Source organism: Indicator indicator, chromosome 5, assembly GCF_027791375.1.
Source record: "Indicator indicator isolate 239-I01 chromosome 5, UM_Iind_1.1, whole genome shotgun sequence".
NCBI classification, from domain to species: Eukaryota; Metazoa; Chordata; class Aves; order Piciformes; family Indicatoridae; genus Indicator; species Indicator indicator.
The window spans coordinates 16871529-16890770 of record NC_072014.1 but is presented as its reverse complement, the minus strand read 5'-3'; the positions used below and the strand labels follow the sequence as shown (position 1 = coordinate 16890770).

Genomic DNA, 19242 nt, shown 5'->3' with positions numbered 1-19242 from the left:
TCCCCACGTCCTTCGTTCTGATGAGACAAGCAACAAAGAGTCACACCAGGCAGAAAATGAGCTTGAGCAAGGCAAAGTTCAATAAAATAGTGATCTTTATTGCATCCTACAGTACTGCTTATCCCTGTATCCACACATCCCATAGCCTAAACACTTCAGCACTTAGCCTCCACTGTTCAGAAACTTGTGGTGATAGCGTTCTGTCAAAGTCTTTCTGAAGTTCTCAGCCATAGCTGTTGTCAAACAGGGGCACAAAATAAAGATGACCAGGAAGAACCTTTCCCACTCTTTCTTTGACCACCACCAAACAGTAGCATCTCTAGGATTCACCTCCATGTGGCTGCAGCACTTGCTTTACCTTCTCCCTGTTGTCTTAGGATCTACAAGACAGCTACAGAATCAGGAAACAAGTTAACCTACAAGCCCAACTGGTCTGAATGCAGCACCTTTCTATTACTATGTGCTATTTTATAACATTTTCTCTTTGAAATGGAATTGTGCTGGTAAACTAAAAAGTGATTAGGAGTGCAGGGGAGAAAATATGAGTTTCCCTTTTAAAAGTTATGATACAGAAGATTTTTGATGCATAGCAACATTAGGTTTTTACTGTCTGGTTTTGGAAATACGGTAAGTAGATAGCAGGGCTGTAATGGTTTAGAAATGTGATTTCAAGTTTCTTAACATGCTGGTTCTAGTGTGTGACTTAGTCTTTAATGTGTGCAGCATATCCCATAGGAGGGTGTTGAATAGTTCACTCCACAGGAATCACAAGGTGTTTCTGGTTGTGACAGTACAGATGGAGGTGTACAAAACAGAGTCCAGGGTCTCCTCTGTCTCTGGTATGTTATGAGGTGAGCAGGAATTCTGAAAATGCCTTTGGAAGTTACATCTGGCTGCATCTGAATTAATGATGATTGCTCTGCCTTTTCTATCCCCACCCCCAGGCATGCCAATGGTGAGAATGAGATTATCAGTCATTTTGCTGGCTCTTTGAAAGCTTAAAAAAACAAACAATGAATTTACAAAACTGGTATTTTTTGTTAAAGGGTGATAAACACCAAGAAGTACTACTATTTATAGTTCTCTTCATCCTGCATAACATGATACATGTACGTGAGGCACTTTATCCATGTGCATTCTACCTACAAGCAAGCCATGAGCAGTTGGCCAGGACTAGTGTTACAACACATTCTTATTGAAGTCCTTGAGTTATTATTCCAAAAGGAAGGAAACTGCAAAGGCAGCAATAATAATCACTAGCTAAGGAAGAGTTTTATTGTTTTGTATTTGTTTTCTTCTCTCCCAGCAAATGTCACTTTCCCAAATGTACAATACACAACTGTGTGTGGCTTTATGAGCTACAGCATGCTAAGAAATGTTTGACATTTTAGTTTTGGCTGCTGCTGCTGGTTTTTATTTTAGATCTTAACATAATTCTACAGCTCACAACTGAGAAAGGAACTGCTTTCAGTGATAGCTATTGCAGCTGTAACTCTGATAGACAAAGATTGCAATCAGTGAGTCAGTTCTCAGCCATTTGCTATCACAATTGATTCTTGCATATGAAGATATCAGGAAATTATTTAAATATACAGTAGGGGACTGGTGAGCACTGTATTTCTGGTGACCATGAGTTTTTCTTAATGGTCTCAGCTCAAGCCATTTCAAAAGTTCTTACGTGCATTGCTTTTGTTACATTTTGTGTAACAGTAGCCATTATTTGCAAATATATAGTAGCCTCACAGCATGTTTTACTTAGGGACATGCACTTCAGAGGTTTCTGTTCTTTGAGCCTGTTTCTTTGGAGATTTGCTGGCAGTTACTCAGTAGTTGTGGCCCTCCCCTAACCTCTCACACAATGCCTTTATTTCCACTGCCCTTCTATTTCCTTTATGTGAATATTTTCTTTTACTGTCAGGTTTCAGGCCAGGTGAGGATACACTGAGAGTATGGAAACTGCCCTTCCTCCATGCAGCAAAGATGTAATCTCTATTGACGTCTGCTTTTGTTTCAGAATAGACCCTGTGTCAATGTAACCTTACAATGAGAAGAGTTCTTCTACACAGTTGGACAAACTTTGAGACATCATGACATGTGTGCTTTAGATCTATTTTCCAGTCCTTGCCCTTTACCTTGTTCCATATCTCTGTGAAAGTCTATTTTTTCAAGGTCTTCTTATAGTTCAGTTTGGCTCTCCATCAGCACCCGGGGGACCCAGAAATTCTGGCTGTCAGGCTCCCTTTCTGGGTCATGAAAAAGTCAGGGTCACCCTAATTTATGTTTATTTGCTTCAAGAATAAGGGATTTTTTTTTTCTTATGTATATTTCAATCTAAAAGAGAGATTTGATTTGAGTAATTCTAAATAGATGTGCTTAAAAGAGAATCATATGTACATCATGTATCAGTCTTTGTACATTTTGAGACTTGAGTTTACCATGGGTCTTCCCAATACAGTGAGGGTTTTAAATTTCACATTATTGATCACAGCAGTTTTCTTCCGTTTATCTCACTTATTTTTACTTAGTAAAACGAATTAACCTGAATTTTAAAAGATGCTGTGGATATTGATATGACTGTCATTACTTAGTTTAGATAATGAGTTCTTATTCAGAAACCAGTTAATGTGTGGTTGATATTCTTTTATAGTTGCACTAACTCCAGGACTCATTCCTTAAATGAGAAAGTAGATTGCTGCTTTTTTTTTTTAAACTAAACTCCTGCTATATATCTAGAATAAAACATTGATTTTTAAGTCAATGGTAAAACTTCCTTTTGCTTGTGGGCTAATAAAGTCCACATCAAAATGTTTTTACGTTTTCCTCTTGCTTCAAAAGTTCTCTTTCCCTTGATATTTTTTTTTTCTGATGCACAGCATAGATTTGCTACAGTATCTGCACCGAGCAGCCCTCCACCTGTTGGTGCTGAACACATTTTGTTCAAAGCATTGCTCAGTGGAGCTGAGCATTAGTAAAACTGCTCTTTGCAGGTGGTTGGAATGTAACAGGCAGCACAGATTTGTCATTAAGCTTAACTTTGTTGTGCTGGATGTGAAAGAAGTACTTTATTGTTAACTCAATGGTGTTCTTTTGGAATGTGTCTGTTTAAGGGTGTTCTGAAGCAACCTAGGGGCAGACTTCTGTACACAGTGACACCCCATGGTCTTGCCAGAGGTTTCTCCCAGCTCTGATGCCATGAGTCCATGCTGGGTAGCTGCAAATTTTATAAGTTTAGATCACAGCCATTCCAGGTCATCTAGTAATAGATTTATATTGGTTCCAGTAAATATCTCATCTGAGAGATCAAAATTTATAATAAGACTTTTACTTACCTCCTCCCAGTTCCTCTTACTTGGTCACTTTGAAAGCCATCTCCATTTCCTTCACCAAAGAGCAGCTTGTGCTGTTTAGGAATCAACTAGAAGAAAGCAATTTTAAGCCTAGCGTTGTTTATGTTGTGATTTAAAGTAAACCTTGCATTAGTTACCCAGTTATTTACTTGAAATAAACCAGAATGTTTATTTCAAGTGTATTTCTTCCTCTTAATTGCTTCCTCTGGGAAGATCTACCAAGTCTGTAGTTGTCCCCATATGATGAATGAGAGACTTCATGTCAGGAAGGTCTGCTCCAAACTACTCACTCATCTGGTCATCTCATGGAGCAGGGCTACAGAACATAGCCTGTTGTGTCATGAGGAAAAGAAACTTCTGCACTGAATGCAAGGTTGATGGGGTGAGGCCAGTGGCATGAAGTTCAACAAATCTAAATGCTGGGTTGTGCACTTAAGTAACAACAACCATGTGGAAAAGTAAAGCCTTGAGGAAAGCTACCTGGCAGAAAAAGATCTGAGGGTGCTGGTTGACAGCAGTGTGCACAGGTGGTCAAGATGGCTAATGGCATCCTGACCTGTATAAGTATTGTGGCCAGTAGAAGTAGGCAGTGATTATTCCCCTATACTCAGCACTGGCTGCACCTTGACTACTGGGTTCAGTTTTGGGCTCCTCACTACAATAAGGTGCTGGAGTGTGTTCAAAGAAGGCCAGTGAAGCTGGTGAAGGGTCTAGAGAACAAGTGTTACAAGGAGCAGCCGAGGGAACTGAGGTTATATAGCCTGTAGAAAAGGAAGGTCAGGGGAGACCTTCAGTCTCAGGTCAGTCTCTCCAAGTAACAAGTGATAGGATGAGAGGAAATAACTATGAGTTGCACCAGGAGAGATTCAGACTGGACATGAGGAAAAATTTCTTCATAGAAAGGGCTCTCAAGCATTGAAACTGGCTGCCCAGGGACACAGTGGAGTCTTCATCCCTGGAGGTATTTAAAAGATGTGTAGATGCAGTGCTGAGGGACATGGGTTAGTGGTGACTTGGCAGTGGACTTTATGACCTTAACAGTCTCTTCCAATTAAAACAGTTCTATGATCCCATGATTTTTTCATGCCAGGTTTTTCTACAAGCCTGTTTTGTGTTCCATCTTTCAAAGTCAAGACAGTACCAGAAAAAGCCTTACAGAGCTGGCAGCTGCTAGAATGCACAGAGCCAGGCAGAAGTGTGCTTTCAAGAAGGCACACAGAACAGCTCATCCTAATTAATATAAAGAGAGAAATTAATTAATTAAATTCAAATTATCTTCCAATGTATATTTTAAGAAGCTATATTTGATTTATGTGATTTTATTAGAATTTGGTTTATGTTTACATTTAAAGGGTATCTTAGGGAAGGACAATGAAAAGTTGAAAGCAAAATTCTTGAGAGAGATGATTTTTTTGTGCTTATTGTAATAATTCATGGCTGCTCTGTGGTAAGGCTGCAAACTTTATTCATCACTGTTGTATTCTTGTTTAATGCCAGTAAAACTAGACTGATTCCCATGAGTCTGGCATGAAGCTGGAATAAAAAGGTGGTGAATCAGGCACTGCCATTCTGTTCTGAGAGCTGTGTGCTGTAAACAAATACATTTAAATTCACATTTGAAGTTTTCTGTGTCTCCAGTTTCTTCCAAACCAAATTATGGTCTCAGAATGTATGCTTTAAAGAAATTTTGATCTGTGTAATTTAGGAAAGGGGTTTTTATTTGATATTCTTGTGGCTGTGCACTTCAAAGTGAGTCCTTGGATACTGCCTGTATGATGTTCAGAGATCTAGATGTGGTTTGGAGCAGATACTGTTGTGTGTGGTGTTCTTTTCATTTAGAGGATGACTTTGAGCACCATTAGGCAAGATTTGGTGTAACAAAGGAAATTGCTGCCCCTACTCTCCATACTAATAATGGCTACTCGAATATTGAAGGACATAAACAGAGCAATGTAAATCTAAATGGGATGGTTTACCTGGAAAAAATGTTATGTGGGCAAACAGTTAATTCATCTGGCTCGTGGCATTTTAATGAACTACAAACCACTGGTTATATTCAGGAACTAGTTGGAAAAAAAACGTGCCCTTGATTTCTTGGTAATGGTGCTGTCAGTGATATGGAACCTTTTCCATTCTACATAACTGCAAATGCATGGTAGAACGAGCATGCAAATGCTTGTGTGTGTAGCAAATTCCTCTCTCCCTTATGTTTTTATTAATATTTCCTATACAAATCCTGTTATTAGTGTTCCCTAAAGGGCCACGATGTAATTTAGATACTGATTAGTGCATGAGATGCAGCAGAACTGCAATGTACTCACTCTCTTGTCAACACTTGAACAAGGAGGGGAGCAGACCCTCCAGCGACATTTACCACAGCAGCTGGGATACTGGAGTTTAATGAGGCACTTTTTGCAATGTGAAGATTTTCAGAAACACACTCATGCCAGGAGGGCTTACAAGGATATTTTTTATAATTAAATGTATACCCATACTCCAGTCTGCATCAACAGATACAGGCAAATAAAAACCAGCAAGGAAAAGTCAAACAATTAACTACATAAGCATTTTTTATGTTTGCCTTTCGGGGCTTTTTTCCTTTTCTTAACTGTGGTTTAGTAAAAAAGCTGGTCTGGCAATGTGTAGTTAGAACTCTGGCAAAAACAAAGCGTTAAGTATTTTTTGATCTTGCTTTATTTTCTGAAGGAAAGAAAAAATAGTTTTGATATCAGAAAAAAAAAAAAAACAACATATTCTGAGAGTCAGTTTCTAAGTCAGATTTCAATGAGTTTGTTTCACCAACTCAGGATTTGGTTAATGTCTTTCATACATTTTGAGAAAAAAAACATTGTTCACAGACATAGTTCTGTTTGGCCATGGAGATATTTCATTAGAACTAATGAAATGAAACTGGTGGAACTGTTTTATAGCAGAAGTATTATCTGATTTGTCTCTAGCTTGGGGTGTCCTGCACTGAAGTTTGCATGTGAAAGGCTAGATCCGTGCTTCTGTTCATCTAGTTTACTATTTCCATTGGCACTGTTTATACAGAGACAGGGACAGGACTATAAGGCGGCTCCGGACTGACAGTGACATTGTGTCCTTAAAGTCTCTCATCTCGCTCGTTTCTTTCAGATGCAAACTACTTTTGTTTAAACATTCTTTGACTAAAACCTGTTGCAGGCATGCAGCTCATGAGCTATTTCCACTATTTCAGCAATTAAGGAGTATTGTGTTTAACAGTTTTAAGGACAAATTTCAACACTATGTCAGAAACTAACCAAATCCAAAGCTCTGTCTGCTCCCTGGGATTTTCTTTATCTTAAACTTCTCAGCTTTGTTTTCCCAAGAAGAATTCTAAACTCTCTACAAGAATTTTTTTCCATCAATGATATCATCCTCTTACTGAGTTTCCTTTGTGTAAAAGCCTACCTTTCCGACCTGTTACCTTCCTCCAGTGCCTGCCTGAAACTCTACAGAAAAGGTTTTTATTTGCTCTTGCCAAGGGGAAAGAAAGCAGAGTACTTAACTGGATGAGATAAGCCTTTGCTGGATGACTCCACTGCAGAACCCCTGGGTGATATCAGAGGCCAAGTCTTTTAGAATAGGTCACCTCTTTCCCTGCATAGCTGCTCCAAGTGCATTAACATTATCCAGTGGGAGAAAAGAGGCAGATGAATTTTGATCTTACTCTTTAACAACCATAAGGCTTCCCCCAGCATGGTCACAACAGTAAAGATTCCTGAAAAAAAGCAATCAGCAACATCTAATGGTTGCCATCCTGCCTACTTCCACTCAGTTCTTTTCTGACCTCAAGTAATAACATCTCTGGGGCAGCTCAGCTTATTTTATCACCTTGGCCAGGTGAATGTGCTGTTAAACGTGCAGAAGAGCTCTACTTACAAGAGCATTTGGGAGATTAATCTCTTGGTGTTTATTCCTCCATATTTCAGTAATATAGCTGGGCCAAATCTTGAAGGCTTCACTGCAAATGGGTGAGATTTTGCTCTGGGTAAAACTAAAGCTTAGAACTCTAATGCTGAAAGGGGCTGTCTGCAGGGGGCATGGACTTTCAAATGTGTCTCTCCTTAAAGAAATGAAGCTTCATTTCAGAAGGTCTGTTACACATCTGGACTTATGGAAATTCCCTTAAACTGAACTTTTCATTGATGAACATGGACAATTTCCCTTCCTGGGAAAGGAAAAGCCTGAAACCCTGTTTATTTGCAAGGTACTAGTCCAGTATAAGTGAGGTAAGGGTCGTGCTAGTCTCAACATTATTCAGCCAGCACAGGGTAAAATCCTCAACTGTTTCTTTTTTTTCTCAGCACAGGTGTAAAAACAACAAACCTCTAAACAAAGCTTCAATCTTATTTTTAAGTACCCCAACTGTCCAGTAACTTGGGTATGTACAAATATTTTTCAGTTCTTTATATGATTTCTATTGCACCACTTTAAATCAAACCCACAAAAACTGTCAAGAAATTACTTGAGTAATTAGATTTGTGTAGCTAATTAGAGCAGCCAAGAATAAACTGAACTGGAAATACAGCTATATGGTGTTCTGTGAGCAGTGTTATGGTCTGTGAGGGAGAAAAATGGAGCATCATTAAAAAGATTCCTTCCCTCACAGACCCAAAAAAAAGCAAACCTTCAGGAAGAAGTTACCTATCGAGAGCTTGGGTTTTGTTTCATATATGAGAAAAATAGCTGATCACTTGTGCTCACATTCTCTGTGGTATGTTTGCCAGTTATAAATGTGATAAGGATAACTATGATTTTTTGTGAGCAGAATCCTGGCTACACAGAAGTCAGTGGGAACTGAAGAATGTTGAGCTCTTGACTGAGCTCCAGCCTGTACTGAACTCCAGCTCTGTTTTCTGTCACCACTAAATTCCTCCTTTTACTTCTATTACAACCCCACAGTCCCTCTCTCTTATTACTACCTCAGCTACACACAAGCATTTCTATCTTCCGTCTCCCCCTTGCCTCAACCTATGGCACTCAGCGTTCTCAGCTTTCTTGTTCCCATTCCTTGTCACCTCTCCTTAAAATGTATACTCTTCATTCAGACTTTTTCATCAAAATACCTCTTGAAATAAACATACGATGGTCTTTCTGCCCTCAAAAATAAATGGATGCCAAAATGTACCACTGACCAAACTGCATCCTGACCTTTCCCTTCATCTTACAACTCACTTGAAAACACCTCATGTCTTCGGAGGTGTCCTCAGGTCTGCCTCTTTTGCTCCTTCAGTTTTATTTATGATCTCATTTTAGTACATTTAGAAACCTGTTTGTGCGATTTTGTAAATCATGCTTAAATTTTCATGTTGCTTGATGCTTATTCACTGGCATTATTTGCCCTGCGGATACGAACAATTTCTCTAACTCCGTAGAGGACTAGTGCTTGTTCCCAGTGTTGCCTGTCATATAAGTGCTTCTAAATGAAAGGAAAAGCTGGAAACTTTCCAGTTCTGTAGGTTTAATGTCACCCCCACCAGGAACACTAAGTGTGCAAGCACAAAGGATTAGAGCCATGCGCATCCTTAGGAAAAAAAGACCTGCAACCCAACAAAGCTGCCTATTGCAGTTTTTGTTCCTTATGCAAGCCTCAGCTTGGATTTTCAAAGCATATTTTCAATCTGGGCAAGTTTAGAATTTCAGGAAGTAAAGGGACATAATTCACTTTTCATTGTTCTCTGCTGAAAGTTCCTGAATTATTCAAATTTCAGCCTCAAAAAAAAAAAAATCCAGAATACTGAATTAATAATAATAATTAAAAAAAAAAATCCAGTATTGTATCATTGAAGTCCATGTCTGTTTGTTACACTGATAAGAAAGATTACAAACACATAAATAATCACCCATTAAGCCAGCCTAACTTCATACGCTAAAGTGGTTTACAAGGGCAAATAGATGCTGCTACACTTAAGTAGACACTGCTATATTTATTTACAGGTAAGGAAGTCAAGGAAGAGATTAGTCACCTTACCAAAGTTCATACAAATGTCAATGGCAGGAACTGGCCTCCTGATTGTCCTGTCTAATTCGGTATCTGTGGGACCACGCTTTAATAATCAGCACTGTTTTCAACTAACCTTTTTAACCTTGCGTGTAAGTCATTTGAATGCCTTTCCTATGAAGATATATGGGAAATATATACATTGAAAAAATCTGGCAAGGCAATTAATGTTTGTAGGATGCACAGATATAGTGGTAAAGAATACAATAGTCTGTCTGCCTGGACTGCTTCTTCCCCTCACAGAACACCGCAAGCAGCCAATATCTGGAGAATAAGTTAGATAAAGTGATATGGCCTAGATCTAATTCTTTCCTCAGACCTACATTTACAGATTTACCACACCTCATGATGTCTACAAGTGGAAAATTTTAGAAGGGGCATTGGTACAGTGAGACACTGAGATGTCTGTTTTTAATGGCATTTTATTTTTAGAGCTCCAAACTACTATGCATCAAAGATCCTATATGTTCTTTGTCAAACACTTGGAAAATCATTATCATCATCATCATCAGACACTTTCTGGCTGTTAACCACAGCAAGACAGCAGTAGAAAAATAATCTCATACAAAATTTGAATAAATGCAATAGTTAGGAATGTCCTTGACCCTCCTCTGCTTCATACAAGTCTACTTAGCTTCTCAGATTCTCATAGATGCTTATTTTCAGTGGAACTCTCTAATACTGACTGCTTCTATAGTCTAAACTAAATTAAGGCCACAAAATTATTCCAGGATAAAATTCCAGGCTGCAAGCCTGGTAAAGGACCTGCTACTAATGGTACTCCATTACTTTCTGTTTATTCACAGACAAAAAAATAGGAATTAAGTGCTTTAGACTCAGTGTTTATGCATGAATGCTGATCAGGGCCTGAGAATGCAAATCTGGTTTCCTGAGACACACAAAAGAGAAAGAAAAGCTGCAAATCTGAAGGCTAATTTCCTATTTGTAGTAGTGCTGTAGGATTCAGGGCAGGGTCACAAGGGTTAGCACTGAGAAATGCTTTTGTACTAATTTTTCTCTTTGCATATCTTTTCCTCCCCTAGAAAAAGATGAGAAGAGAACAAACATCTCACAGGCACAGGTAAGTGATTTTTAAACGTTTTAAAAAACATATTAATTGTTAAAGTAGGTCTGTTTTAAAAACTGCTTTGAAATACACCGATTCATTCTGATTAGTGTTTTCATTTACATCTTCCCACCACTTTTGGTAACCTAGCCTTTCAAGAACCATTGCCTTCCAACCAGGACTGTATGAAACTGTGCTGTGTCTCAGCTCTGACAGCTCTCCCTTCTCCCTGCAGTAGCAAACTGGGAAAGGCAATTTTTCCCTCTGTCTTGCTCCCATGCACAGGCAAATAATAGTAAACATGGCCCAAGGTGATCCTGCCAGGTCAGGTCATCCAGCATTGCTTTGAGTCTGCAGGTCTACATAAGCCTTGCAAACTGGTCTTTCCTCTTCCTGTCATCTGCCAAGCCCACAGCAGGCAGCAGGTTGATGTTTGCACAAGACTTAAAAGTCAGCTCCTTCAATCTCATTTTCTAACCTCCCCTTGTATCGCTCCTGCAATTCACTTCTCTCTTTCTCTTTCACCCTTTGCTCAGAGGAGTAGACAGTGCTTTAAATAGCAGTAGGGAGGTATTGATTGGTTCAAATTTGGACTCATGTACAGACTTATAAAGATTTACTAGGGCGAGGATCAACATCCTATCCCACAGTGTTTATAAATAACTTTTCAAAAGAAGACAATATTTTATTTATAAATGTTATCATTCCATCCATTGTGATAAGGCAACAGGATCAGCCATACTTGTGTGACAGTGGTTTTCTTGTGTGACAGTGATTTTTTTTTTTAAGAGGTGTCTCAAATGTTTGTTGAAGAAATAGGTCTGATTAAATTTCACAGACTATAGGCAAGTCAAATTGCTCAGGGAGAAAAAAAGGCATTTTTTGTCAATTATTTGAGAAGTGGCAACACCATTATGACCAAATACAACTAGAAATTCATTGCCTGAGAAAAAAATAAAGCTTTCCTACACATAACTCTTTTTAAAACCTTTTTCATAAGAATGCGATATGGTGTTTCTGTCTTCAAAAGCTAGCTATGTGTGTGACCTTTTGTAGTTTTATTATCTTTTCTATATGGACATATTTCATGTTGGTGTGATATGAATACCAGCTTAACTGCTTTGATTTTGCTCTGCATTAGCAGTGGAATATATTCCCTTTTCTTTTGCCAACCATACATTAGAATAATTATACTACTATTACTCCATATGTAATTTCACTACCGTTATTTTGGCATATTTCTCTTTTGTGCATAGATGTGATTTGAGTGCCATAAAAATTTGACTGTGTCTAAATATATCACTTAAATCAGGCTCAGTTAAATTCAGGTTGCTGAAATTGTTCTTTTAGGAATAATAGAGCACATTGAAAGAAGTGCAAAAGGTGGAATATTGCATTTATTTATGTAAAAGTGTATATATTAATAATTTCAATGCTACCTTACCTATATATATATATATATAAAATAATTTGTTACACTCACTGTCTGTAATTTGTATCTCACTGAAATATTGTTTAATGTAAATCTTCCAATAATTTTAATATGTGTAAATATTGACTTGCCTTATGAGAATCAGTTACATTGATTGTTAAAAGCACAGGCTCTTTATTTATGCTTTAGAATACATATTTTTAGAGTGAGTGGTAATTTCCAGTATCATTGGGTCTGGTTTGCCTGAGAGCCATAAAAGTTATCCATTAAACACATTTTTTTCTATCTAATCTTGGTTTTCTCAGTATTCATGAAAGCCCAGGAGCTGGCATCAGATTTATACAGTATCATTTTCTTAGAAACTCCTCAGACTTGTGTGTGCACTCTCTGAAAGAAGCTGTGGGGCAAGACCCAGAGCTACCATGACAAGAAGACTCACTTGGTGCCATCTCTTACTGCCTGTTTCTGTGTTTGTCCTTCCACAGTCCCAGAGTGCCTCTCCCAAGCAGAGGAAGCAGAGCGTCTTCACCCCACCTGCTCTCAAAGGTACTGTGCAGGTACTGTCTCGGCCCTTGCCCTCTGGCCCTGTGTCCTGTCTCACAGGGGAAACACCAGCACTGGCAGCAATAGCTCCTCTGCCCATGAGCAGCTGGAAAGGGGTCATGCTTAGCCATTGATCTTCTCATACCTTGAAATGACTATCTGGCACTCACCATCTATTTATCTTCATCACAGAATCTTGCATCAGTGGCTTTTTTTTTTATATAGCTTCTTTAATTGCCAAGTCTTGATACTTTTATTAATTTGATATAGCTGTTAATTCAATACCAAGCTTTGAAGAGAGCTCCTTGAATACATATGTTTTATGAGTGCTGGCCCCATACAGCTATTTACCTCCCTTTCCAGGCAGCTGTGAAAGGAAGAATAGCCAACATTTGGGGCTGAGTGTATGACTGTAGGAAGCGTGAAGCCTTTCCTGTGAGAAATGAGAAATCTCAGTAAATGTTCAAAGGACTTACATGCTTTTCAGGAATGAACATAAAAGCAGCAAGAATATTAGCTGGGAACAGAATAGCTACATTCAAGCCTTGTTCCTCAAATAACCCAGAAAATAGTTTGATTTGAGGTGCTTACAGTGAAACGAGGTTTACAGTGTTCATCAGCACTTCCAACTGACACTTGTCAGTGCAAGATTATTTCCAGACTGCAGACCAAAGGCTGTCATGCCAGGCATGTCTTAATAGATATCAATTTCTATTCCTTCTGCTTAACACAATTTATTACCTAGCAGGTAATCTGGTAGGATATCTGATTTGTATGAAATATTGCCACTGTTATTAGGTAATTTACCATATCAAGTAGTTCCATGCATCTCGTTCTATAGCTTCAGTTCTCTAGTACTTGTCCTAGCAACAGTTAAAACATCACTCAAGTGCCACACAAGACTTACTATCTGTTTGTCAAAATGGGCTAGAGCTTGTGTCCTGGATATTAGAAATAATCTTATTTACAGTCAGTTGTGATAAAGTGTGGAAGGAAAAGGTTTGCATGGGTAGCAATAACACATGTTGTGACCTATGGGTAACAATAACATCTCACTGTTGTATTATTTTATTGTACAAGGCATAACTAGCCACTGTGCAGGTGAAGTTGATAACCTTTCATATAAACAGGGTAGATTACTCCAGATTTACCATACTGTAAGTGCCATAAATGCTATCCCTTTGATTTAAAAATTACTTGAAGTAGAAAATTCATTATTCCTTCTTCTTCATTATTATGAAAATATGAATGTTATTTTGTTCAGACTAAGAGTTTAGGAGGCAGGTGTAGCAATATGAAATACACAATGCTATGAAAGCATTACTGAGAAACAGATGGGTTTTAATGATTTAAATTATTCTAATTTTATAGTAGATAAAGATAGCAATGTTCAGCAATGTTTTCAGAATAACAGACTTCATAACTGCACACTATTCCCACAGCTTTGCATGTGTTTATTGCCTGTGGATTGTTTCTCGGTGTAGTCACAAAATAGCATTTGATATTCAGTAAGGAACGAGTCTGGATGCTGAACCCCCCTTGGCTGCTCCATGTTCTCTGAGGCTGTTACTAATGGAAGGTGGGATAGACTGTAATCTAGTTCCCTACATTTTAGTATGGAGATAATAAACCTGCATAAAACAGAGCTCACAGTGGAAAAGAGGGGAAAACATTTTCGTTTGATAATTTCTGTGGTATTTTACTAGTTTTTACTTGCTGTTAAGCCAAAGTTCCCAGAAGTAAGCCAAACTTAACAGGTGGGTGCAGCGCTTGGAAGCCAAGACAGCAGCTATGTGTGGAGAGCTATGGGAGATACCAGGGCTGTGGCACAAGCTTGCTCTATGCTTGTAGCAGAGGGGTTGTCAAGAGAAGCTATGGTAAGAGCTGTACTTCAGCCTGACTCAAAAATCTCCAGGTAGCTCTTGAGATTACTATGTTTTCTTTATATGAAAAAATTTTTGCATCACTTCTTGCAAGTTCCTTGAAAGCTCCTTGAAATAATTACAAAAATGTGGGAGAGGAAGGTTGCTGGTTTCCTGAATTCATGGCTAAGCAAGAGAGAGAAAGCAAGAATAAATCGACCTGCATGTTGTGGTTAAAAGCAAAATAGGAAATTCTTAACATGGTTGAAAGGAGAAGAACCAGCATCAGATGAAAATGGTGACTAGTTACAGTTCCAGGGCTATAGTACATATTATATGGAATATGCAAATAGATGAAAATATATGAAATAAATAAAAGTGCAGTAATGCTGAGGTTGTACCTATCATGTTAAACATGTGGAGATCAGCTTCTTCCTTAAATGTGGGCATTTTTCTCCCTCTGCCATAGCACCTAAACTGAAAGACAATGTTATTATATCACACCTAGATATTTTGGTTGCATCCTTACAATGGCTTGCTCTAACCTGAGTTAAGTCTGTAGTTGCTGCAGCAAGCTGTAGCAAACTCATGTCTGCATGTGTCTGTCATGTTATGGTGCAACAGGCAGGTTCTTATTACCATATATTTGTGTGTACTTTGGCTCCTGCTTTTATTTTCCTAAATGAAAACGCATCAGAGTCCCTACTGATGGAGCAAATAGCTGACTCATCTCAGAGCATTGTTCTTTTTACTGGAATACAGTCTGCTGGAAAAATCAATGTGAGAGCTATTGATTTAAGTGGTAATCTGGAAAGCAAATCAGACAGCAAACCAGATAACAGCCCAGTGCGATGCCCTTGTTAGCATTATGTTACCAAACCTAATGGATGTCAAAGAGGTTTCTCATTTTGCTTTCAAAAACATTTTTTCTTCTATACCTGCTACACTTATGTTTCTTAATTCCACACTCTTATGTAGTATGCAGTGATGACAAAAATCAGTATCTGAAGATTGCACCAAATGAATCCATCAAATTTTCAGTTGTGATTTGCCTGTTGTCACATTTGTTTTCTAGGTAGAGTAGCACTCTTATCTGAGGATTCATCACCTTTATTTCCCCTGTTTGTGACACATTTTTTCTTCTGTTACTCTTGGGCTCTTTTGTCTGAAATTCAAATTGTCCCAGCCTTCTTTAGCTTCCAATGCTCCAACATGCTGATCTTTATTCTCCATCACATTCTTTTATTTTAAGCTCCTCTTCCATGTGAAGGTTGACTTGAACCTCCCTATGAAAAACACCACAAACCAATCAGAGGAAAGTTTCTCAATTTGAAGTTACCTAGGGCAATAGTTTGTAGTCAGTTCTCATTGTGTAAGGCCTGTTTCTATTTACTAATCTGCTTCTTGTTCTGTATGACAAAATGGGAATAATCCTGTGGTTGCTTTACTCTGTATCAAAGTGGAGACCGAAGTGTCTTAGCGCACATATATCCATTCAGCACATCTATCCATCCATCCATCCATCCACAAATCGCATCTTTAGCGATATCTTCATTATTTTCATCAGTGGGTTAAAGGAGTCCCTGAAAGCCTTCCTGGATTCTTACCCTCTTCCCCTCACACTTGTCAGAGAAGTCTAAAATGTGACAACAATCCCCTCAGGTAGAGAGGGACCAAGTGGAAATCAGCTTAGACTACAAAGGCAGAAGCAGGTTGCACTTATCCCAGGTAATGCTGCTTTCTTGGCTTCTCATTACCACTTGAAAATCAAAAGAGTACATTTGATCCTCAGAGCTAACACTGCAAACTTCCATTGTGAGGAATACTTTGTACTGAGTCAGGTTGCCTTTACCTACATAGTCACATTTTGTTTGGTATCTCAGTTCATCCTTGAAAGGAAACATAGACTGAAGTGACAAGAATCAAGGTTTACAAAGACAAATATAAGACAGCCTGAGCAGTTCCCAAACCTGCATTGCTCCCTAGAGCTCCCAAGTCTCCATGTTATCTACCAGCTATTGCTATTAATACTAGTAGCTATTTAAATCCATCAAGGTCTTCTTCTTTAAAGGAAGGGCATATTACTGAGTGGTTTGAGGATTTTTTTAACAGTCTACTGATGTGAGTGTGTGAGAGGTCAGGGAAACAAGAAACCTTCACTCATCTTAGTCAAGCTATTTAGATCAGCCTTAAGATCCAGCTGATTTCAGTGAGTGTTAAGAAAGTTTGTGCAGTTTTCTGAGTTTGTTGGATCACCATTGCAATGTGCTGCCATAAAATCATAATTAAATTCTTTCTCCACAGAGGTGAAAGGTCCATTTGACTGTTTTTCCTTGCAGCCTTTTGGGAAATACATTCTTTAAATTCCCCTCTTAATGCATTTTTCTTTGCATAGAAACAAAGGGTTTTTCTTGAGCTAGGCCCCAGCTACAACATTTGAAATGGGATTAAATCTAAGGAACATTCAAAGACATCCTTTTGGTTTGGCTCATTAAAACAACCAGGACTCACTGACTGTTCCCAAAGTGTTCAGACCCAGGGATTTGATACATGCATAATTCTAATATTTACAATGATGGTTGATATTAAATGAGCTCCTTTTAGCTTCTGCCATGAATTTCAGATGCTCGACTTGTTTAGTGCCTGCTTGTTCTTCTCTCCAAAGGAAATAACATGCAGAATAAATGATTAAAATCATGATGTCCCTCCTGAAATATGTAATTTATTAGAAGCAATTAGTACAGTATGTGGCCCTCATCCAAATTTGTAACCCCTTAGGCCAGCTTGATGGTGTCTGATGCATCTCATTACTTTGTGACTGAAGGTTAACCAGGAACACAGAGAGAGTCTGGAGACATAAAGGATTATTGTTAGTGTGGTAAGCGCTGAGTTTGGAGCCCAAGAGAATCGTTGTGGAACAAAAATCTCAGGCTAAATTTACTTCAAGTGGCAGAAGAATGAGTTTTGTAAATCTTAGGCAGTGACTACTGAAACTTGTCTTGGTTTACAGGCTGATTCTTATATGACAAACTCTCTGAAGAGTTTATAGCATTAGGTAAACACATCAGCATAAGAACAAGAAACATTGTATTATAGTAGAAAGAAAAAATACTGTCTTTTTGTGAGTCCTGCTTCATACACTGGCTTAGATATCTCTTCTAGGAAATTAACATCAGCTGTAATATAACACCTTTTACAGTTTTCTGCACATCAAGCCCAGGTTTGTGAAAATTCACAGGGTGAGCCGGTACTCAGGAAGGTTTTTCTTATATGGGTAAGTCACTTTGGCCCAGGGTATTACATTTCCCAGTCTCTCCAATGATAATATTTTTTCTCTTTTTATTTTCTTTTTTTTTAATATGATTGTGAGGCACATGAGTCATGAGTACAAGAGAAGGAAATGTTTTTCAGTTGTTGCCCCACTGTGTTTCAGACCTCCTTGTTTTTTCCACTAAATAAAGAACTGCAATAAATACTGGGTAGATGGCTAGGACTGCTCCACAAAAGCAGGCACTATCCAGTAGCTGAAACAATCCCAAAGGTCAGGACCAAGTCTTCCTCTAATTCCTTAACAGAGCTATGGTGTTCCTGGAGCAGCATCTTTTCTTTAGTCTGGTGATACCTGTTCTTCAATCTATTCCTTTTAGGTAGAAGATCTATCTCAATATGTTATTTCTAAGATAACAGAAGACAAAGCTCTGGTTTGTTGTTTGTGTGTGCTACTCTTGTTTGCTCATGTGTTGTGATGTGAAAAAGTGCCATCAGTGCATTTATTTTCATGAGTGGAAGTCTCACATCTGCCCAAACTTCCTGAAGCACTGGGAGAAGAAAATTCAGGCTGCAGTCTTGTATCATTACATGTTTTCTTTTTGCCTAACCAGGTCACAAAAGAAAGGTGCAGTTTTGTTTTCAAAACTAGTTCTTCTCTTGATTTATATGTTATTCTAACCCACATCTTAGTCAGACTGCACCTTGATGCCACCACACCTCTTAAGCTAGTATGGCCTTGAACAAATTTCCTTCCTATCTTTTCCAAGATAGTACCTTCCAGTGCTTGATCTCTTTCCTTCCCCAGGTTTGCACAGTAGCATGATGACAGTGGATACAATGTAATAAATAAATAATTGAGCTAAATTAATTAGCAAATTGCTGAGTTGGTGAATAGGATACTTTAGATTGCTGCCATCTCAAGTTTAGTTGGCTGCCACCCTTCTACCGCTGCCCAAAAAGTTGACAGATGTTGCCATAGTCTTTATTTAATTTTACTGTTGGCACCTCTGAACACCTTTCATATCACACAGCTGGCAGCTTCTGTTCCAAAACGGTTCTGGCCTTGGCTGCAACAAGTACCACACTACCTTTAGAGAGGCCAAGGTGTTCAGTGGAGATTAAGCTTGACATTTGTTGTACAGAAAAACAGGGAGGTTTGTGTTGCAACTTGTCTTCCGTCACTATCACCCGGCACCTGGCGCCAAGCACGAGTATCAGTCCCAGAATTGCCACGTGTGGTTTAACAACCTGATCCAGCACTGCCTGAAGTGTAGGGGACTATTTCCAGTGACTTCGTTCAGTTCAGCATAAAGTTCACTTCTCACCGAATCTCAGAATGATAGGGGTTGGAAGGGACCTCTGGAGATCATCTGGTCCAACTGCCTTGCCAGACCATGTTCACCTAGAGCAGACTGCACAGGATGGCATCCAGGCAAGCTCTGAAAGACACCAGAGGTGGAGGACTCCAGCACCTCTCTGGGAAGCCTGTTACGGTGCTCTACCATCCTCAACGTCAAGAAGTTTCTCCTCATGTTTAGATGAAACTTCCTATGTTCAGGTTTGTGCCCATTATCTCTTGTCCTGTCACTGTGCACCACTAAAAAAAAGACTGGCCTCGTCCTCCTGACACCTACCCTTTAAGGGTTTATAATCATTTATAGGATCCCTTCTCAGTCTTCTCGTCTCCAGGCTAAAAA

General features: G+C 38.8%; 1 protein-coding gene across 1 annotated transcript in view; it reads left to right on the top strand.

Annotated features, from left to right (window-relative positions):
* Positions 1–19242, top strand: part of PPP1R1C (protein phosphatase 1 regulatory inhibitor subunit 1C) — a 47043-nt gene that overhangs the window by 10094 nt on the left and 17707 nt on the right. The window contains exons 3-4 of the mRNA XM_054381339.1: positions 10416–10453; positions 12356–12416. Coding sequence (XP_054237314.1) covers positions 10416–10453; positions 12356–12416 — 99 coding nt within the window. The remainder of the gene's footprint in view (positions 1–10415; positions 10454–12355; positions 12417–19242) is intronic.